The 20,503-nt window shown below is 38.9% G+C and overlaps 5 protein-coding genes across 7 annotated transcripts; 3 read left to right on the top strand and 2 right to left on the bottom strand.

Annotated features, from left to right (window-relative positions):
• Positions 1-72: 72 nt before the first annotated feature.
• On the top strand, positions 73-3,249 carry LOC104807623 (casein kinase II subunit alpha-3). The gene is made up of 10 exons (XM_010532992.1): positions 73-324; positions 725-854; positions 1,003-1,197; positions 1,320-1,477; positions 1,967-2,057; positions 2,207-2,272; positions 2,351-2,433; positions 2,557-2,620; positions 2,700-2,768; positions 3,013-3,249. Exons 1-10 carry the CDS (start codon positions 239-241, stop codon positions 3,070-3,072), a joined length of 1,002 nt encoding a protein of 333 aa, XP_010531294.1. The 5' UTR covers positions 73-238; the 3' UTR covers positions 3,073-3,249.
• A 195-nt stretch (positions 3,250-3,444) lies between these two features.
• Positions 3,445-4,838, bottom strand: LOC104807622 (uncharacterized protein At2g23090). The gene is made up of 3 exons (XM_010532991.2): positions 4,661-4,838; positions 4,354-4,394; positions 3,445-3,758 (listed from the first exon to the last, which is right to left on the bottom strand). The coding sequence occupies exons 1-3, from the start codon at positions 4,734-4,736 to the stop codon at positions 3,639-3,641; spliced, it is 237 nt and encodes a 78-aa protein (XP_010531293.1). The 5' UTR covers positions 4,737-4,838; the 3' UTR covers positions 3,445-3,638.
• Positions 4,839-5,032: 194 nt separating this feature from the next.
• LOC104807620 (molybdate-anion transporter-like) lies at positions 5,033-7,938 on the top strand. Its single transcript, XM_010532987.1, has 9 exons — positions 5,033-5,284; positions 5,494-5,638; positions 5,759-5,927; positions 6,061-6,319; positions 6,404-6,492; positions 6,622-6,804; positions 6,908-6,993; positions 7,110-7,194; positions 7,393-7,938. Exons 1-9 carry the CDS (start codon positions 5,086-5,088, stop codon positions 7,522-7,524), a joined length of 1,347 nt encoding a protein of 448 aa, XP_010531289.1. The 5' UTR covers positions 5,033-5,085; the 3' UTR covers positions 7,525-7,938.
• On the bottom strand, positions 7,719-11,645 carry LOC104807621. 3 transcript variants are annotated; one of them, XM_010532988.2, is made up of 9 exons: positions 11,213-11,645; positions 9,908-10,792; positions 9,664-9,749; positions 9,291-9,431; positions 8,759-8,963; positions 8,509-8,641; positions 8,335-8,423; positions 7,989-8,089; positions 7,719-7,824 (listed from the first exon to the last, which is right to left on the bottom strand). In XM_010532988.2, exons 1-5 carry the CDS (start codon positions 11,531-11,533, stop codon positions 8,798-8,800), a joined length of 1,599 nt encoding a protein of 532 aa, XP_010531290.1. In that variant the 5' UTR covers positions 11,534-11,645; the 3' UTR covers positions 7,719-7,824; positions 7,989-8,089; positions 8,335-8,423; positions 8,509-8,641; positions 8,759-8,797. The 3 variants fall into 3 exon arrangements, with proteins under 3 accessions (XP_010531290.1, XP_010531291.1, XP_019057429.1); XM_010532989.2 differs by having other exon boundaries at positions 7,989-8,086; XM_019201884.1 differs by lacking the exon at positions 7,989-8,089.
• A 2,635-nt stretch (positions 11,646-14,280) lies between these two features.
• On the top strand, positions 14,281-17,150 carry LOC104807618 (isoflavone 2'-hydroxylase-like). Its single transcript, XM_010532986.2, has 3 exons — positions 14,281-14,942; positions 15,279-15,524; positions 16,272-17,150. The coding sequence occupies exons 1-3, from the start codon at positions 14,307-14,309 to the stop codon at positions 16,890-16,892; spliced, it is 1,503 nt and encodes a 500-aa protein (XP_010531288.1). The 5' UTR covers positions 14,281-14,306; the 3' UTR covers positions 16,893-17,150.
• Positions 17,151-20,503: the final 3,353 nt, after the last annotated feature.

Raw genomic sequence — 20,503 nt, 5'->3', positions numbered from 1 at the left:
TGAAGATGTTGATATGACGTCAGCCCGCACGTGGATGATAAATATCGTAATTATAATACGCATCAGATTCTTCCCCGAGTGGGGTGACCTTTCTTATCCTGCGCTCCCTCCAATCACCATCAGTCTTCCACTATCGTCGACAACGCCAGTGATGCTGACGATAAGGGACGATTGATTGGTTAGATCGCGGAATTACCTTCTGGATCGATACCTCGGGCTACCAGTCTGCGGAGGAATCATGTCCAAAGCTAGGGTTTATGCCGACGTTAACGTTGTCCGACCTAAGGAATACTGGGATTACGAGTCTCTCGTTGTTCAGTGGGGGTAATCTCACCTCGTTTCATGGCTCACTACGTTGCCTTTTCTCTGCTACTCTGTTTTCAGATGCTTTTCTTCGTCTCTCCTGGAATTTTCTTTGTTCGCGAATCGGGATTGATACCGGAAAGTGAAATCTCAGTGCTTCTCTTCATTTTCTGTTTTCTCGATTGAGTTTCTTTTCTGAACGATCGTAGATATGGTGCTTGTGTTCTGGCATGTTTAGCTAACTTCGTGGAGCTGGTTTTCGCATGGAACTTGGTTTTACTGTTATGTTCGGTTGTCGAAGTTATGTACTTTTTCTGTTGAAATCATCTGGACAAGCTGTGTTTTTGTTCTTTGTCTAGTTGAATTGGTCGAGTGTTTTCGGTGATTTCCTGACGTTGGTGTCTCTTGGGGGAATTTGCAGAGACCAGGATGATTATGAGGTCGTGCGGAAAGTTGGTCGTGGTAAATACAGTGAAGTTTTTGAAGGCATAAATGTCAATTCAAAGGAGCGCTGTATAGTCAAAATCCTTAAGCCCGTAAAGAAGAAGAAGGTATCGATCGATTAATTTTCGTCTGTGATATTGGGTAGCATCTAGAAATCTGTAAAGACTGCTTATTTTAGGTTGGTTAGTTCGCTCAAAGTTTATACATGCCTTGAAATTGATGGCAAATGGCAAATGATTTGGGTTTCATCTGCAGATTAAGAGAGAGATAAAGATCCTCCAGAACCTTTGTGGCGGGCCAAATATTGTTAAGCTGCTTGATATAGTCAGAGATCAGCACTCCAAAACTCCTAGCTTGATATTTGAGTTTGTTAACAGCGTGGACTTCAAAGTTTTGTACCCGACTTTGACTGATTATGATATCCGATACTATATATACGAGCTCTTGAAGGTAATTTGCTGCTCTTTTACATGCTTCACCGAGATACAATTGTATGATATTTTGATTTTTTTGTATGTGCTGATCAGAATCAAGAATCTATGGTTTCATGTATTACTTTTGCTCTGTTTCAGGCATTAGATTTCTGCCATTCTCAAGGAATAATGCACAGGGATGTCAAGCCTCACAATGTCATGATAGATCATGAACTGAGGAAGCTTCGCTTGATAGATTGGGGCCTTGCTGAGTTTTACCATCCTGGAAAAGAGTATAATGTTCGAGTTGCCTCGAGGTAATTTTAGGGAACATATCCCAAGTTTAGCATGCTTAATAGGCCCTAGAGATTCTTTGATGCTGATGATAAAAAATACTTCCAATTGATTTTTGTGTGAACTAAGCAAAAGTAGAAGACCTTCGTTGTTAGGGTTCTAATTTTTTAGCCTCTAATCTATCCTTGTGAATGATAAATCATACCAGGATGAGGCTAAACCCAGACCTGATTTTGTCAATAACGTGGATTTATTTTGTATTTTTAATAGCAGACGGATGGATTAAATGCCTGGAAATAACTGTTTTCTATATATTCTTTTTGTCTCTTAATGGTGTTCTTTTGTTTCTTCTACTGCTGTGCATCTTACATGAAGATGATTGCTTTGACATCGATGGCTGGTTTTATGGAGCGAGTTCTAGAATCTTCTTGTGTTTTGGTTGCTTGGTTAAATCAATTTTGTGTTGGTAATTTGACATCTACCTATGTCTAAAAATCTGTGTTGTTTGTCAGATACTTCAAGGGTCCTGAGCTTCTAGTTGATCTGCAAGATTATGACTATTCCTTAGACATGTGGAGTCTTGGTTGTATGTTTGCTGGCATGGTGAGAATCGCTGCCCTGTGCTACCGTTTGTACGTGTTTTCAATCATTTGTATCTTAAAGGAATGCAGTTTTCGTGTTGTTTTTACCTGTTGATACATGGGATTGCAGTAATAATTGGGTTGTGGGTGAATGACCTTTGCTTTTCACAGATTTTTCGCAAGGAACCCTTCTTCTACGGTCATGATAATCATGATCAGCTTGTCAAAATTGCTAAGGTAAGGCATCGGTTTGTGAGTTTGTATGCGATCTCTGGAGCAATTTACAACTCCTTTTTAATCTTTCGCTCTTGTCAGGTACTGGGAACTGATGAGCTAAATGCCTACCTTAACAAATATCAGTTAGATCTTGACCCACAGCTTGAGGCACTCGTTGGAAGGTTTTCCTGATCCTGAAACTGTTCTTTCTTTTCTTTCTTTTTTTTTAAATAAGGCAATGCGGGCTTGAGAAGATCTATTCATATATATATATATATGCAATTTGTGTCGATTGTGTGTTGCAGGCACAGCAGGAAGCCATGGCCAAAGTTTATCAGTGCAGACAACCAGCACTTGATCTCCCCTGAGGTTACTACATCCCCTTCTGTCTCTGCAGCACGTTTCATGCTACTGCTGATATTGGATTTTTTTTTGGGTGCTGTTTCAGGCCATCGATTTTCTTGATAAGCTTCTTCGGTATGATCATCAAGACAGGCTTACCGCGAGAGATGCCATGGTAATCCGTTGTCGAGCATGTTATGTTAATATTTACTTCATATATAGCAACAAAAAGCTCACAACTTCAAACTTGTTAATGAAAAATACAAATTTAAAACTAAGAAGTCAAAACAAATAAACTTGATCTATGAAATACTTTCTAACTAAATATACTTCTCCATAGAATGGACTGCTTAGGATTGGTGAACACTGCACTTTGCCTTTAAAATGTTGACTTGGAATGTGTTGTGGTGTTGATTTAGGGTCACCCATACTTTGCTCAAGTGAGAGCTGCAGAGAGCAGCAGGCTGCGCACACAGTAACGCTCATTTAAAGACCAAACTACCTTTACACTCGTTATTTCTGTCTTTTTGGAGACAAAAGCTTCTACTGCTATTCTTCTTGTCTTCTTAAAATACAACTTTCTCAACAAACAGGTTTCATATATAAACCCTTGGTCGCATGCCTACCCGCTCTCATGGCAATTTTCTTTCGAGCTACACATATGTGTATATACACACACCTCACAAACGAAATATTGTCGTCCGTGGACTTAGAAATACGGAAGTTGTCACATCCATTAGTTCGAGTTTTGGACTCCGAAGGTGCATTTTGCACACTTATGGCTTATGGCCTCTCTCTGATCCAACGTTAACTTGAAGCAATCCAGCTCGGCTGTGTTTATTTAAAAAAAGTAAACCGAGACCAGCAGCAAACACTTTATCACGAACTTTTTAACGAGTCTTATGTGCTAAGAGCACACGTTACAGAACAAGCAAGTCTGAGTGACAGACAGTAAGGGGAAACTTTGGTTTGATCCCAGAGACACCGATTGATTACAAACACGGAATGGAACCCACACACATGTACATGGGAATAGAGTGACAGTTCACTTCTTCAGATGCGGAAAACAAGCAAAGAGATCGGACTTTGGGTGCTTTGCCTCTGCGTGCTCCCTGCATTTCACTTCCGTCGTCGTACACATGAACGTTTGCATGCAAACCTTGCACTGAAAATATAACATTTCTAGATGTTATACTGAATCATTGGGAGATGCCGAATGTATAAAGAAATGGAGAAGTAGTATCGTTTCTTTCTATGCATGAAATGAAGCTCGATGTACATATGGCCGGCTGGTAATCAGCAAACCAAGCTTTCTATGGAAGCAAGTAAATAACCTTTCATAGTTTCAGCAAAGGGGTCATTCCATTATATGCATCAATAAAAAACCTAAATTTAATCACAAGGGAAAGGTCGCTAGCTTCGGCCAAACACTAAGAGGTGTCTTAATCTGGTGCTATGGTATATATAACCTGATGATCCGTGCAATTACCCTGATAACAGTGAGAAACTCTAATCCTGCCAGTTCATCTCCCAAACAATCTTGACTATGAAGTGACTGACCGACTCAAACTATTCATCATCCAATGAATGAAAAAAACTCAGGAATCATGTCCTGTATCAGGGTATTCAGATGCACAAAGAAGCAGCTTCTAAAATCCGACAGTGAAGCTACCGATCTATAGATTAGATAAGAACTAAAAGCATTTCAACATCTGATTACAAGCAGTGTAATAATACGAGTAAAGACATGCTACAATCACCTGAATACTCATTGCTTTCTTATTCATTTCCAATTGGCTTCCTGCAGGAGATCAAAGTATCAACATCAACAACCAAATCCAATACACCTAACTCTCGGAACATAAGGGAACAGATTCTATCATCCACTTTTGGCGGAAAACTAATGCCGGATAAGAAGACGAACAATCGTAATAAATCAAAATCACCACAAAACAGAAACAAAAACTGACACGCAAGAGCTCCGTTGTTCCTCTTTCTTCCTCCGATTCTCAGAAACCAAACAGAAAACGCAATAATTACGCGCGACAGAATTAGTTAGCGTTTTACCTTTTCCAGCAGCCTTCTGCTTCTCCAGGTTTTTCTCGCGAGCCATCTTCGATTTCTGCGCATTTCCTCCTCCCATTTTCTCACCGATCGATAAACGCAGGAGGAGGACTCAAACCCTAATTCGCAAAAGAGGGAAACACGAAACGCGAGGAGGATGCGAAAGCTGAGAGGCGTCAACGCAAAGGCGACGGTATCTATTTATATCGGCGGTCATTCATGAAGGATTTTGATAATGTCACCGACAGTTCGTCACCGAGCAATCATTTCACTTTATTGGGCCTATGGCCCAATGGGAATTGGCCCATAAGGACCCTCTAACAGAATCAGAGGCTCCACGTATTGAAGAAACATGTTTCATCAGTTCTAGATCTGAAGAAACTCCGTCTTTTTTTTTCTCCGGTGGTTTTTCCGATTGCTTGGGATCAATGGGGGTGGTGATCGAGAGCTCTGTTTGGGAACCGAGCTCATCTTTGTTTGTCTTCTTCTTCGTCTTCACCTCCTTGTCGGTGCTTCTGTTGCCGTTCTACGCCAAGAGCAGAACATTTGGAAGTTTTGATCATAGCGTTTCTTCTTCTTTCACTCGCTTCCAGAGATGGTTTCTCTTCGTCTACGCTATCTCTTCAGGTATGTGCACATGTTTTCACAATATGAACATGTGTGCTTACTGATTTCTTCATGGATATTGCGCGCTCTTAAGATAAAACGGGAGTAGTATTATCTGAATTGGTGGATTCTGAAGGGCTTTTGTGTGGAATTGTTGGTTGTTTTTTTGTAAATTTCCATTTTCAGCATCATGTATGTATTCATTGTAATCTTGTGGTGTAATTTTTCAGTTATGGAAGGTCTATGGTCGGTGTACGGAGAGTTCGAGTTAGCGTATTATGAAGAAACGAAGGAAGTCATGGTTTTCTATCTATGCGTTGGATACGCAGCCACTCTGATTGTCGGTCCTTTACTTGGTGTGCTTTCTGATCTCATGTAAGAGATTTGCTCTTGGTGATGCTGTGAAGTTTATTCGAATTGATTTTAGGAAATGTGGAGACTGAATTTTTGCCCCCATGATCTTCTACTTATGTTTAACAATTGAAACTTTTGTAGAGGTCATCAGAAAATCTGTCTGCTCTTTTGCATCTTGCACTTTGGTGTTGGCGCATGGAAGAGGATTACCAGGAGCCCAAGTGCTGGGTCCTTGAATGTTTGCTTATCTCTTTCCGCCCTTATATTTTCTTTTGGGTTCGAAACATGGATGGTTGTGGAACATGAAAAGGTATGCATTGGAATTTTCATGTTTTCGACTTTTCAGTTATGGATTCTTCCTTGCTCTTGAATTAGTGACAAGATATGTATAAGTACATGAGGTTTTGTTTAGTTAATATGCCATGTTTCTTGTGTCTTCACAGCAAAGTCAAAGGAACAACACATTGAATGACACATTCTGGTTGATGACTTTCCTTGAATCCGCTTCTTTAATCGGAAGTCAAGTGCTGGCAAATTGGCTCTCAGACAATGATATTCGTCATGGATTAGCATCTTCTGCTACGGTATCCTTGTTCTTGTCTGTGGTGGTCATTGTTTCTATTTTCCGGACTGCAAAAGGGTCTTTGAAGACTTTGACATTTAGGGATTATACCGCAGCATCTTGCTTATATGTGCTTGGTGGTAAGGGTCTGTCTGTTTTTCCCTCCCAACTTCAAAATTTGAGAGACAGTATAAGTTACTCATACTTTGCTGCTGATTAATCAGATAAAAGAATTTGGCTTCTTGGAACTTCACAAGCTTGCCTCCAGTTTGCCATTGCAGTCTTTTGGATTCTTTGGGCTCCAACAATAGTGGTATGATCAAGACATTTTGGGATCTCCATGTTGGACCTTTGGTTAAGAATAGCTATTTTATTACTAAGACTAGAGAACATGACCAGCTCTTTCATCTGCTTAAGATTGAAACGAATTATGTTGGATCAGGCTGATGGCCGAGAAGTGAATCTAGGATTGATATACCCATGTCTGTTGGGTGCAAGGATGCTCGGGAGTACAGTATTCCCATGGATCCTTAGTGGACAGTCATTGCTCAGAGTTGAAGACTTTTTGGTGTACATCCTTTCCATACTTGGGATTGTGGTGTCTATAGTAGCATATGATTATCAGGTAAAACCCTTACCTGATAGCTTGAGAAAAATATACATTCTACGGCAGAGCTTCTTTTCTTTCTCTATGCTGAAAGCCTTTGGGATTGGAACCTTTTCTTCAGGAAATATGGGTCTTACTTGTACTCTTCTGCTTATTTCATGGAGGTTCTGGACTGGTGCTGCCTTTGCTTGCAAGATTAAGGACAATGTAATTTATTGATATACCTGTTGATTTTACCGTTTTCAGCTTATGGCCACTTTGTCATTTGGTGGAACTAAGGTTTTTCTTGCCTTTTTTGTCGTTGCTGCTATCCATATTTACAGGTATGTGCCAAATGAATTGCGTGGAGGAATGATGAGCCTTTCTCAGGTCCCAGCCAATGCAGCTGTTCTATTTTGCTTGATACAGGTAAATGCTGCTACAACATAAACCTTTTTTCCCTCTTTCTGAATATATCATGACTTAACTATTGAATATTGATGCTGAAACAATGGCTTTTCATTGCCATCAGATTAATGCTTCAGTGATAGTTTTGGTAAATGATAATACATAATCAACCCTTTTGGTGTTGTACAAATCAACTTATCTATACTTTTAACATTGCAGAGAGGATACCACAGAATAGAGAATTCCACCATGATGGCTTTAGGGGCCGTCTCCTTATTCATAGCATCCGGATGTATATATTCACTCAGACGTTGGGGAAAGCCACCACACCAAGATTGGCACAAATTATGATATCTGAAGATTTATGGTCTCTAAAGCTGGACTTTGCATCTGACAGAAAGCGATGGTCGACCAGAACATGCAAACAGATGATGGAACTGACTTTGGAGACAGTCTTTGCTTGATCATGACGGTGTAACCAAGGAATGGAGATTCTACGAGACGACCTGTAACTGGCAATCACCGTCTTTGCTGCAGTTCTTGTCTTCTCAGCAGTTAGGTTAAGGAGGGTAAAGGGGCAATGGTGAAAACCATTGCCAAAACCCTACCTCGATGATGATTCTTGGAAAAAGCTTTGAACTTTTTGAGTTCCTGAGTATTGAAAATGGAAAATGGAAATTGTTAAGGCAGCCAAAGCTAAGCTTCTCTGAGAACAATTGAGACATTACATGTACGGGTTTTTCACAATTTGTTGCCAATGCATAAGTCACATGAGTGATCTAATAATGTTTTGCTACACATTAGTTTTGGCCAACCTTCTGTTTCCCGCAAAATCTATAAGCCAGAGCTTTTGCTTTCTGGTGCATTCATCATTCGTCAAGTCCTGGGTCTTTATCATAATACAGAGCAGAGCCTACTGAAAAGATCACAGAAGTTTACCAAGTGGATCATACAAGTAAAGAAGACATAAACCAGACACAAGGGGAATTGGCAAAGATCCGGATACAAGTGAGAGAGGCTGATATGCTTTTGTTCACACTATCGGATCCAACATACGATAGCTGTAACAGTTTAATCATTTCTTGTTTTCCCAGGAAGCTGTAACAGAGTACGAGTAAATTACTACATTACAAGCGACGAGACAAGGAAAATAAGACTTACTTGGGAGAGAAAGCTCCATATAATAAGTGGTTCCTCGTATATACTGAGAGTTAGCTTTAGAAGTTGTCCTATATCTGCATTCTGGCAACCTGTCAGAGAGATAAATACATGTGGTGTTAATATACAAGTCATACCATAGTTTTCATCTTCTAGATCTCACTGGTATCAACTTACTTCTTTGCAGGACCCAGCTTGACCCCCTCAAGCCCACTAGTTGCAAATTTTAGCACACTTAGGTCCTGCTCTGAAGGACTGATTTGCACAAAAAGTTTCAGTCTTTGAGTTGCCTCTTGCAAAATTTTCTCACCTGTATGAACATCAAATTTACAACAGATTTAAGACTGCAGAAATTCAGGTTTAGCAATGGCCAAGACTGATTGGACTGCAAATCTACAGTTGATACGGTTCCATCATCAGCACTTACTGTTGGCGGAAGGAATCTTCTTCGGTTTGTCTTTTGGCATCAAGTTCCAAGGGTCCCTCTCCGTACCAACTTCTTACACCAATCCAAGGCTTTTGATAGCCTTCCCTCAATGATACCCACCACCGAGTGTTTCCTTCTTTTCTCATCTTCAAGATCAAGAGTTCGGTATGCAATTGTAAGCAAGTAGATAGCTGGATGGAGTCTCCTGGAGAAAATGAAAGTCGCATATAAGATAGTTAGCTTCGAAACAACTTCTACAGACTCTACTGCACCTTTTCCAGACATGAACTTTTAGTCCTTTTATGTAAATGATTTTAGAAAAGATAAAGATGAAGGTGTTATGTTTTGAAAAAGAAATTAAAAGGTTTCTGGTATATGGACATTTAATTTCAATATTATATACCCCAAGGAACTTTGAGTCTGAAAACATATGCATGGAAGTGCCTTCTACCAATCAATACACAGCACTCTGCCTTTTAACTTTAGTCAATCCCTATTAGCCTCTTTATATGCTAACCAAATATCAACTCACCCATCAAATGTCTCACTCACTTCAAACCCATCCCAGAATCTTTGTGAAAGGACTGTCCGGCCCTTTTTATCCTTCCCGAAAGTTTCAATGTACCAGCCTCCAACATCATGTAAGCCACAACGAGGCTCGAACAGCCAAAACCTGTTTCCACATTTCACACAATAATTGTTACATGCCATCGCGGTAAGGATGCAATCTAAAATCGGCATCACTGCATCTTCAATAACAAGATCAAAGACTACTTGGGCGTTTCAGAAAAGCTATCTACTACAAGAGAATTGATTTAACACCTTTCAGGTACAGATCATAACCATTCGCAGAAACAAAACAAAAATATTTGCAATAATAATAACAATGCAAGCAATGGGCTTACTTGCTTGGTGGTAACTTTGCTCTACTGCATCTACACTCACAAATGGAAACTGTATCCCCAATCCTGTACCAATGCAAATGCCTCACCTGGAAAATATGAAGAAAAAAATACCAACAAAAAGGTAAATGCTTTTATCCAGAGCTAATCTCTGTATGCATCATGCGACAAAGTTTTCAAAAAATACCTGTCACAGATTGTGAAAGGTAAAAAAGAATAAAAGCTAGTAGATATAAGAATCACAAACCAGGAATGTCCTATGTTTCATGACAACATGAGTCTTCACACCATTCCCATCATAGACATAGCATGAGCCTTCATCTGGGTTTGTCCCAAGACCACTAACGCTTCCAAGAAGAACTCCGGATCCATTTCCAAATCTGGGAGATGAATACCATCTGTTGGCATTATTAGACCCTTCATCTAAATTAAGGAAAACATGAATGCGGTCATTAACATCCTCATTTTGTTTCCCTTCACAATACCCTTGCGGGGGAATCCTAATGCCTGTAGCAACAACTCTTCCGGATATATGCAGCTGGATATCTTTATATGCATCTGAAACAATACTTTCATTTCTCGAGACTTGCATGCAGGATACCCGAGCACCAATCATATCATCAGACTTCACGTCACAGCTTGCTTTCTCGACAAGTTGGTTCATATCCTGATCCATACAAAATGAAGAAGCCAACTTGGCATGGCAAGAAGAGGACAGTTCAAGAGAGTTATCTTCCACGCAGACCATTCCAAAAAGGTCCCGTCCTGATACCAAGTGCAGAACCTCCGGAGTATCGCACACAGACCTTTCCTCGGCTTCAAAGCAGTCGGGTAGAAGCTCCATCGAGTCTATGTCAGGCCCAAAGTATGCAGCTTTAATGGCTGAATAGAGATCTGCTTCAAGTACGTCGAAGTAGCCTGAGCCATTTGCTACTCTCCTCTCTGTTACTATATCATTTATGGCGCCTCTATACCATTTTAGCCATTCAACTACTTCCATCTCCTTGCTCGTTGTCATTCGTGATTCGTATCTGTAAAGCATCGAGCCTTGTCTAGAGTGGTTTGTCACGACCATTCTCCGGGATAACAGATACCTGTCATAATGTGCCCTCTTCTCAGAATCTGAAAGAATCTGCATCACCACCACAAATTATACTTCAATGTCATAAAATTCTCACGGAGCTAAACCATGTCGTATCACAAAATATTGATGAAAAGTTATTACAAGTTTAGTTATCAAAATAACCTGAAATGCGTATACACTATAATAAGCTAATTATGAATTAACTAGTGAAAATATGAAACCCCGCAAGCTTTCCCTTTTTTTTTCGTGTGCTAAGCTTAGAATTAAACCTCATGAAATTCGAATCGATCAAGCAATCCATCTATCAATACGGAATCAAATGTAGGAAATCTAAATTGGGTGCATATTACTTCTTCCATGAATTGGGAATTTCAGATCGAAGATGAAAAGCATCTCAGACCATCGGAATATACAAACCAAACGGAAAATCAGACAGTGCAGGAAGTGAAGTGGAAGCTCCAAAAACACCTCATAAGCGACGAGAATCTGGACGAAACGTTTCGATGAAGATGGATCTTTCTTCGACTCGGCAAGGTCTGGGTGAGTCTCCTTGGCGAGCCTGCGAAACGATGCCTTGATCTCGGCAACTGAGCTAATTTCAGAAACTCCCAATATGACATACGCGTTCTCCACCGGGAACTCGGTCCGATTCGACTCAGTTCCGCCACTGAGCCACCGAGTTCCGTGGACCAGGTCCAGCAGAACATACGACGGTGCACACCCGTGATTCAACTCAGCCCGAAGCGAATGCATGAAACGCTGTCGAATCAGACCGGCAACAGCCGCCATTCTCTTCACCTGAAAAAGTGAAAATTCTCTGTTCGATCGTAACCGAGCACGACGAACAAGACGACAAGTTCAAGTTCATGCCCCAGAGGACGGAGACGATAATGCCACGTGGCGGCTCGTGAGTATCCTTAGTGTTCGTGCCACGTCAAGGGAAACAAAAAAAAGAATGAAATAATGTTACGAATTAAAAAAAAAATACAAAGCCCGACACGACCCAAATAAATGGGCCACGTGAAGAGTAGCCACGTGCCAATCACGTGGAATTGAAATATATCCAATGCTTTCGTTTTGATAATTTCTTTGGGCTTCAAAAGGCTTGAGTATAAATGGGCCTGGGCTTTCACAGTTATGATACGACGCCGATTTCCGAATCTCAACAAATACCCTATGCAGATTAATATACGTATTTAATGTAAAAATAATGTAGCTTACTAAAAGACCGAATTGATCAATAGAGTACAAACACTTGATAACAATCAAGCAACATCAACCTAATTCTAAATTTAAAAACAAATGCAGAGAAAATATGAATCCGGTGTAATCTAAACCTATCGCACCAATTTAACAATAGGGATGATGACAGATTAGAGGATATAATAAAGATTAAACTAATAAAGTTGTAATATAATGTATGATTTCTATGTGGTAATAATTATATATCTCGTATATATTTTTTTTAGGGTATGAGATAAGTAAAAAAACATATTTTGACAATACTCGGGATTCTTTCCGAAACTAGATTCATTCAAATGAAACGAAAACCCATGATTTATAGGGGAAGTCCTCGACCCTGTTGGTAAGATGATAACTCTCCCTCGGTCAGAGATTCGATTTCTCTTGGTGTCAAGCTTCTCCTGAGACGGTCAGTTTCAGCTAGTTTACCTAGTTGGCGTGGCTTGACGGCTGTTGCATTTAGCCGTTGGGTTTACCGTCTATGATACTCAGTGGTAGATCTATGTTAAAAGGAGTGGAGGCACATGCCCCATTTGATTGATTAAAAATAAGAATTTCTTTGTAAAATTTATAAAATTTTAATTAAAATTATTAGGTGCCTCCATGATAAATTATTTTTATCATTCAATAAAATTAAATTTGTCTCCATTGACAATATATCCTAGGTCCGCTACTGATGATACTGTATCTTTCATCCGGCCTTCTGGATCGTGAGGCATTGCAGAGTCCGACCCGAAGAGTTGAGCGCGGGTTCCCATTGTTATATAAAAAAAAACATGATTCACGATGCTTCTGTATTTGTCTCGAACGTATTTTTATATTACCTTTTAAAATGCCGCGGTGCAATGATGTGTCGGTCCAAATAGTAAAATAATATTATTCTGGAGCTATTCGTTGCACCAATTGTATGGGAAGAGCTTCTTGAGATTCGTCGTCTTTCCGAAATGGATGACTATATATATTGTATCTGTGTAAGTATCGATTTAATCGTTTCGCCTTCCAACCGAAGTGTGAACTTTAATTTCGGAATCTAAAAACACGTTATACATATTATATTCATATTCATGTTTTTTCCCCAGTTAGACACAAAGAAAAAAGTTACCATTAGGTATGCCACAATGAATTTCTTATTGATTATCATTTGAGGATACAAGAGATATATACACGTGAATCAGTTTGAAAATAGCTGAAGATAAGGGAATAATAGAACATATAATCAGGGATTTGATACGTGTAGTATCTAGAGTAATATATAGTAATATCCGGAAGATATCCTTCCTTTATTAGGTGAGATTCCCGCCATAAAAATTGATAGTTAATTACTATTAATTATGTAGCTTAAAATGATGCATTACTGAACCATAACACGTGCATCTCGTGGAGTGACCACCACCCTCAAAATTTTGTCGATCGTAACCTAATTCAAAACATTTGATTATAAAAAATAATAACGTTTAGGTAATATTTTTTTATATGATAAAAGATTAACAACAAAATATAATAATTGACCTGGAAGATTTGTGAAGATCCGGCTGGCCCATTAGAATCGAACATGTTTTTGTTTAGGAAAATAGTTTTAATCGGAAAAAAGATCACAAAAACTTCTTAACACGTGTATATTTATTTGACAGGTGGCATTTAACTTTCAGATGTGTGTAATTTGAATCAATTTTTCAAGTAGGGGTGGGCGTTTCGGGGAACGGTTCGGGTTCGAGACGGAATGAATCGGTTCGGTTTTTTCGGTTTTACAAAAATAGGTACCAATCGAGTTTTTTATTATTTTCGGTTCGGTTCGGTTTCGGTTTCGGTTCGGTTCGGTTCCGGGTTTTATTAAAAAAATGATAGATTTCTTTTAAAAATATTCAGTTTTTCGGAATTTTTGAAATTCGGTTCGGTTCGGTTCCGAAAAAATTCGGTTCTCTAAAAATGGTATCGTTCGAAAAATAACCGTGGTTTCGGATCGGGAAAAATACCGTTTTAACGGTTCGGTTCGGTCCAGTTCCGAAGAACCGAACCGAATCGCCCAGCACTATTTTCAAGTGTGCAACTGTAGATCTCAGTTGGACGGCACAAAATTGGAATACTAAATAAACCTATATGAAATAATAGATCAATAAATGTATCTGTCGTCGTACGAGGCATATAATATTATTATTATGCTTATTAATTTCATAAACGTATTCACATATGCAACAATTCACGTGGATCGTCTCTTCTAAAACAAATCCTACATATGCGTCTACAGAACCGAGCTCTCCCTATATAAACCTAGAGCTGCCTTCGTTACAGTCGCCTTGCTATTAATTACTGATTAGCCACTATGTGCGACACAATGTTATTCGCGTTTTTGTTCGTTGCCGTTTTGTTCACCCTAAAACTTCTCCTTCCTTCGAGGAAACGCTCCGGCAACGATCTCCCGCCATCTCCGCCGTCTCTCCCCTTCGTCGGCCACATCCTCCACCTGAAAAAGCCTCTCCACCGCGCGTTCCGGTCACTATCCGAGCGATACGGACCCATTTTCTCCCTCCGGGTCGGGTCACGCCTCATTGTCGTCGTCTCGTCACCTTCTCTAGTTCAAGAGTGTTTCGGCCCGAACGACACGGTTTTGGCCAACCGGCCACGGTTTCTCAACTCCAAACACGTGGCCTACGACAACACGACGGTCGGGACGGCTCCGTACGGCCCCCACTGGAGGAACCTCCGACGAATCTCTGCCGTGGAGATGCTCTCTTCTCACCGTCTCCACCTGTTCCAAGCTGTTCGGTCCGACGAGGTGCGTCGCATGGTGGCCAAGCTGGCGAGCAAGGCATGTGAAGGGTTCGTGACCGTGAATCTGAAGAAGACGATATCGGTGGTGGTGATGAACAATATAATGAGGATGATCGCCGGAAAGAGATACTACGACGACGACCAGAGCAAAGAGGAAGGTGCTCGGAGGTTTCATGAGATAATGCAGGTATAAATATTGGACATGATATAAAAAAAATACTATATTTAATCTGCACCAGATGCATGGAGCATATCTAATCCTGTATCGATTCCTTAATTAAATCCATAAACCTAAGGAAGAATAAACATAGGGAATTACAAATCACTCTTAACCAAAAACAAAAGAATAAACACAGAGAAACGTGACAAATTAAACGTTCTTACAAATCTGACATAAATAGCATTCATATTCACACACACACATATATATATATATATAAGCATGCACGCATGTGAGCTATAAAAAATCAAGTTGTTATAATCGGCTGATATTGAATGATATAATGCTAAACCCTGAACGCAGGACGTCCTGGACAAGAGCGGAGTAGGAAATCCAGCGGATTATTTCCCGATAATAAAGTGGATAAGCCCAAAGTACGTGAAGAGAGTGAAAGAGTTAGGGTTTCGGATGAACGAGTTCATGCAAGGGCTTGTCGACGAGATGCGAAGAAAGCGAGAGAAAAGCGACACAATGCTCGACCACTTGTTGCTTCTCCAGGAGAAGGAGCCCGAGCAGTACACTGACCAGATCATCAAAGGCCTTATTCAAGTACGTATATCTTCTATCTGCATGTTTATACACACACACATATATATATATATGCGCAAAAATGATACTTATATACATATAAACGAATATGGTTATCTTAATTATCATTAATACGTTACATGGTATGGTTGATAAATTTGAGAAAACAATTAGTAGACGTTATTAAATTCGTATACAGTTTATAAAAAACGATTAGTAGACGTTGATCTTATCGGTGTAATTCGTATTTTTCAATTTTTTGGAAGATATAGTCGGATAAGAGTTTCGGTGAACTTCCCTATTATAAAAAAAATAGTATACAGTTTTATACAATGCCGTGTGCTTTTTCTAGAAAATATGACTATGACTACTTAGAAGTGCGAGAAGTTGTTGGCATATATCTCATCCTCTATAATCTTATATGTGATGGACCGGCCGAGAAAAGTCTCTAATCATAGAGGGTTCTTTTTTTTTTTTCCTAAAATAAGAAACGGGTTCCTTTTTTCAAAATAAGAAACTTCGTCATCAGCTCTGAGTTACGATGGAGTATTTACATCAAACAACATGCATTGGAAATTGTGCACTTGATTACAATGGAGATGCATAATAGAGTTTAAAAATATATAAAGAAAAGCTCTGCAAAGTTAAAGGGCGTTACATCATATAGCAAGTTCCCGTGTGAATAATATAAAACAGATCGTCAATATATAATGCATTTCCGAGTCTCATTATGATAAAATGCTCACGTGGGGGAATGCATGCATGCAGGCCATGATGTTGGCAGGAACGGACACGTCGATCGTGACACTCACATGGGCAATGGCGAATTTACTAAACTACCCTCACGTCCTCGACAAGGCCCGACAAGAGATCGACGACCGGGTCGGGCAAACCCGTTTGATCGACGAATCTGATCTTCCAAACCTCCCTTATCTCCAAAACATAATCTCCGAGACTTTCCGGTTATGCCCTCCTGGCCCATTCCTCCTCCCGCACTATTCGTCCGCGGACTGCACCGTGGGTGGATACCACGTGCCACGTGACACGATCTTGCTCGTGAACACGTGGGCCATACACCGCGATCCCAGTGTATGGCCCGACCCAGACTCGTTCCGGCCCGAAAGGTTCGAGGGTGGAGAGGAAGTGGACGCGTATAAGTTGATACCGTTTGGGATCGGGCGTAGGGCGTGTCCTGGTGGGACATTGGGTCTGCGTATTGTGGGTCTTACATTGGGAAGCTTGGTCCAGTGTTTCGAGTGGAAGACCATCGGGGATGAGCCCGTGGACATGACGGAGGGGAAAGGTCTCGTCATGCACAAGGCAGAGCCCCTGGTTGCGACGGCTCGGGCTAGACCCGTCGCCACCAAGGCTATCGAGGGAGCTGCTTGAAGAACGTGGATAGGATTATTAGTAATCTTGATTTGGAAAATCGAGTAATAAGCGATGGATTTTAATTAACGTTGAAGAAGAGTAACCAGTAATATATATGTGGGTGTGGGTGTGTTATATCATTGATTTTGTTGGTGATTTCACAAGGTCCATCTTTTATTTTATTTGGTATTGTTGACGTGCGAGCACCATTGTTAGACAAGCTACTCACCATCTGATTTGTGGAAAGGACTGGCTACACACCAAATATCTATATGCGACGAGATACTATTTACGTGCAAAAAATATGCTATCAATTTTACTTCATAATTCAAAATTTAAGAAACTTTTAAATTATTCAAAAACAATATTGATTCATTCGGAATACATAGTGCGCACATGATTTATTAATTCCACTCTATAACTTAAAACGTTAAGAGCTTGGAACATATGGATAGAGGTGTCAAACGAGCCGACTCAGATCGTTTGAGACTCGACTCGTTTGGTTCGAATCGTTTTGGACTCAATTCGTTAGGCTCATTTTCTAACGAGCCAGAAAATCTTGGCTTAAATCATTCGTAAGTTTTCTGATCTGAATGAGCCTACTCATTGAGCAAATGATATATAATATTTTTTTATTTATATTTATTCCAAATTTAATTATAAATTTAAATAAATACATAAAATTTAATAAAACTCTAATATCATAAACTATATAAAAAAAATATTGGTTGAGATTTCAGAAGGTAAAAAAATAATCTAATAATAGTTCAATAAAAAATAATTTAAATAGATAATAATAACAAAATATATTTTAATAATATTTTTATATTTATACTCTAATTTTTATTTAATATTTGTAATTATCACCTTCATAATAATTAAAATATTTATAATATCATATGAAAAAAAGAATATAAAATTATATTAGAATTTTTTATATACATTAATTTTTAAAAAAAAAGTCAGTTCATTGAGCAACTCGTCAGTTCGCCGAACTAAAAAATTTATTGAATACGTGTTTAATGAGTCTGACTTGTTAGGTTTATTTTTTAATGAACTGAAAAAATCACGACTTAGATCAATTGTGTTGACATTACTGCATATGGAGATCATCAGCTAATATAAAGGAGGACACATAGTAATTCAGTTTACATGGGCTGGGCTCAATCATGAGAGTGATCGGAAACCATATGCACCATGAAAGGTCTTTTCCCATTCGGTGGAAACGTTTGTTCATAAAACTAAGCAAGTATCCAAATTTAAAATATCCTGTAAAACTGGAATCAAACTAATATACCATAATATAGTATTGGACAAACGGATATTATTAGGTTAAATAAAATAAGTCATTTAAATTAAAATATCATACAATGTCAAAAAAAAGAGAGGAAGAGGTGTGTTTATACATCATGTCCTAACAAGTGGCCCTCCTTATTTCTGTGACACGTGTCATTTATCCTTTTTCTGTCTGCCAACTTGTTTGCTATCAGCCTACGTCACATTCATACGGCAATATGAAATTGACCCTTTATCGCACCAACGTCTATATACGACACGTACCGTACCTTATTTTGTCGACCATCTGTAAAATTTAACAAATTTTCAGTTTTTTATATACTGAATATTGTATGGGATAATCATATTATTTTGTTAGTCGGTAAGAAATTGAAAATATGATTTTTTTTTCATCTCACATAGCTTGGTTTCTATTCCATACATTATTTTTATTTCGCAAATCTATCAAAATTGTTATTTTTGTACATATTTATATACGGATAATTTGTATAATTTAACTAAATATAATATATATGTATATCATACACACGATATAAATTCTTATTCTTTTACAGATAATCAAAACTACATTTGGTTACCTATGTAAGATAATTTCAGGTTTTCAGAGATTTGCTTTTATGAAAACCCAAACGATAAACTGGATCTGGCTTTATATAATTCACACAAAACAATCAATGAAACATAGATCAGAAAACCATACCTGGATCCATGAATTGCAGCGGAATAACTTTAAGAACCAAAAGTCTTCTAGGTTTTCTCTCCTTTCTCCCGTACTATAAGTTTTTCTTGATGGACAGAAATAATGAACCATAATGTTCCTTTTATAGGGTGCGGAAACCCTAGTTGTATTAGGGTAAGGAGAGAGGGGACTTTCAATAATACCTCTGGGCCTTAATTCTTTAATGAGTTCTTATCCATCAAAGAACCATATTAATATTAAAACCCGAAAGCCCAAATTACATGGGCCACATAATAATTTATTTCTTACATTCTCCCACTTGGCCCATGTGACGAATTGATGATCTAATAAACTTTAAGCGCGCAACTTTACATTAGATTCATCTATCATCGATTACTTTCATTTGAATAAGAATCGATGAATCATGGCGGTCACACATCACTTTTAATATGATCCCTTCCATGTATCACAATCAATTATCATCCAACATACTTTATGACCTAGGGATTATATCATTATGCACGTTATCTTACTTAACAATATGTGTACACAAATGACATAATGATAACATGCCTAATAATTGCAGAAACAATACTTTAATTGAATTCAAAATGTCATAGTCATAAATATAATGAGCAAAACATTCTCCGAAATAATCATTAAAGTAAGGACTTGTCAATAATGCCCATCCGTTCGACATGTCCCTTAAATGTCTTAGGCGATAGTCCCTTAGTCAACGGATCCGATATCATAAGATCGGTACTAATATGCTCAAATGACACTCTTCGTTTCTGCACTTCTTCTTTGACAGCTAAGTATTTTATCTCCATGTGCTTAGCACCTTTAGAGTATTTGTCGTTCTTTGAGAAGAAGATAGCTGCGGAATTGTCACAATAATTTCTCAGCGGTCTGGCTATAGAGTCGACAATTCCAAGCCCTGAGATAAAGTTCCGCATCCATAATTCATGAACTGTAGCCTCAAAGCATGCTACAAATTCAGCTTCCATAGTAGAAGCAGCGATGACAAACTGCTTTCCACTTCTCCATGACACTGCTCCTCCAGCTAATAGGAACAGATAACCGAAAGTCGACTTTCTGGTATCAACGCATCTGGCAAAATCGGAATCTGAATACCCAATGACTTCCAAGTTGTCATTTCTTCTATATGTAAGCATGTGTTCTTTGGTGCCTTGCAAGTACCTTAGAACTTTCTTTGCAGCTTTCCAGTGGTCTATTCCGGGATTGCTCTGGTATCGGCCTAACATTCCAATAGCAAAACTGATATCTGGTCGTGTACACGTCTTAGCATACATCAAACTCCCAACCACTGATGCATAGGGAATACTTTCCATTTCTTTTCGTTCCAATTCGTTCTTTGGACATTGCATATTACTGAACTTGTCCCCTTTCTGAATCGGAACTATCCCTGCAGAGCATTCACCCATTCTGAATCTCTCTAAGATCTTATTAATGTAACTTTTCTGAGACAATCCTAACAATCCTTGTGGTCTATCACGGAATATTTCTATTCCAATCACATAGGACGCCTCACCCATATCTTTCATCTCAAAGTTCTTAGAGAGAAACTTCTTTACGTCATGTAACATTCCAATGTCATTTGCAGCAAGTAGAATATCATCAACATACAAGACCA

Source organism: Tarenaya hassleriana, unplaced genomic scaffold (genome assembly GCF_000463585.1).
Source record: "Tarenaya hassleriana unplaced genomic scaffold, ASM46358v1 Cleome13, whole genome shotgun sequence".
Classification (NCBI taxonomy): domain Eukaryota; kingdom Viridiplantae; phylum Streptophyta; class Magnoliopsida; order Brassicales; family Cleomaceae; genus Tarenaya; species Tarenaya hassleriana.
This window is presented reverse-complemented; position numbering and strand designations above follow the sequence as displayed.

What these genes read in the sequence shown, in the direction of transcription:
- LOC104807623 (XM_010532992.1), top strand. Translation starts at nt 239, where the DNA reads ATGTCCAAAGCTAGGGTTTATGCCGACGTTAACGTTGTCCGACCTAAG. An exon ending in CTTGAGGCACTCGTTGGAAG is followed by an intron (nt 2,434 to 2,556) that starts GTTTTCCTGATC and finishes TGTGTGTTGCAG; the next exon opens with GCACAGCAGGAAGCCATGGC. An exon ending in TTACCGCGAGAGATGCCATG is followed by an intron (nt 2,769 to 3,012) that starts GTAATCCGTTGT and finishes GTGTTGATTTAG; the next exon opens with GGTCACCCATACTTTGCTCA.
- LOC104807620 (XM_010532987.1), top strand. Translation starts at nt 5,086, where the DNA reads ATGGGGGTGGTGATCGAGAGCTCTGTTTGGGAACCGAGCTCATCTTTG. An exon ending in GGTGTGCTTTCTGATCTCAT is followed by an intron (nt 5,639 to 5,758) that starts GTAAGAGATTTG and finishes AAACTTTTGTAG; the next exon opens with AGGTCATCAGAAAATCTGTC. An exon ending in TAGTAGCATATGATTATCAG is followed by an intron (nt 6,805 to 6,907) that starts GTAAAACCCTTA and finishes CCTTTTCTTCAG; the next exon opens with GAAATATGGGTCTTACTTGT.
- LOC104807622 (XM_010532991.2), bottom strand. Translation starts at nt 4,736, where the DNA reads ATGGGAGGAGGAAATGCGCAGAAATCGAAGATGGCTCGCGAGAAAAAC. An exon ending in GCAGAAGGCTGCTGGAAAAG is followed by an intron (nt 4,395 to 4,660) that starts GTAAAACGCTAA and finishes GATCTCCTGCAG; the next exon opens with GAAGCCAATTGGAAATGAAT. An exon ending in AGAAAGCAATGAGTATTCAG is followed by an intron (nt 3,759 to 4,353) that starts GTGATTGTAGCA and finishes TTATATTTTCAG; the next exon opens with TGCAAGGTTTGCATGCAAAC.
- LOC104807618 (XM_010532986.2), top strand. Translation starts at nt 14,307, where the DNA reads ATGTGCGACACAATGTTATTCGCGTTTTTGTTCGTTGCCGTTTTGTTC. An exon ending in GGTTTCATGAGATAATGCAG is followed by an intron (nt 14,943 to 15,278) that starts GTATAAATATTG and finishes CCCTGAACGCAG; the next exon opens with GACGTCCTGGACAAGAGCGG. An exon ending in TCATCAAAGGCCTTATTCAA is followed by an intron (nt 15,525 to 16,271) that starts GTACGTATATCT and finishes GCATGCATGCAG; the next exon opens with GCCATGATGTTGGCAGGAAC.
- LOC104807621 (XM_010532988.2), bottom strand. Translation starts at nt 11,533, where the DNA reads ATGGCGGCTGTTGCCGGTCTGATTCGACAGCGTTTCATGCATTCGCTT. An exon ending in TGAAACATAGGACATTCCTG is followed by an intron (nt 9,750 to 9,907) that starts GTTTGTGATTCT and finishes CATATTTTCCAG; the next exon opens with GTGAGGCATTTGCATTGGTA. An exon ending in GTGAGTGAGACATTTGATGG is followed by an intron (nt 8,964 to 9,290) that starts GTGAGTTGATAT and finishes CATTTTCTCCAG; the next exon opens with GAGACTCCATCCAGCTATCT.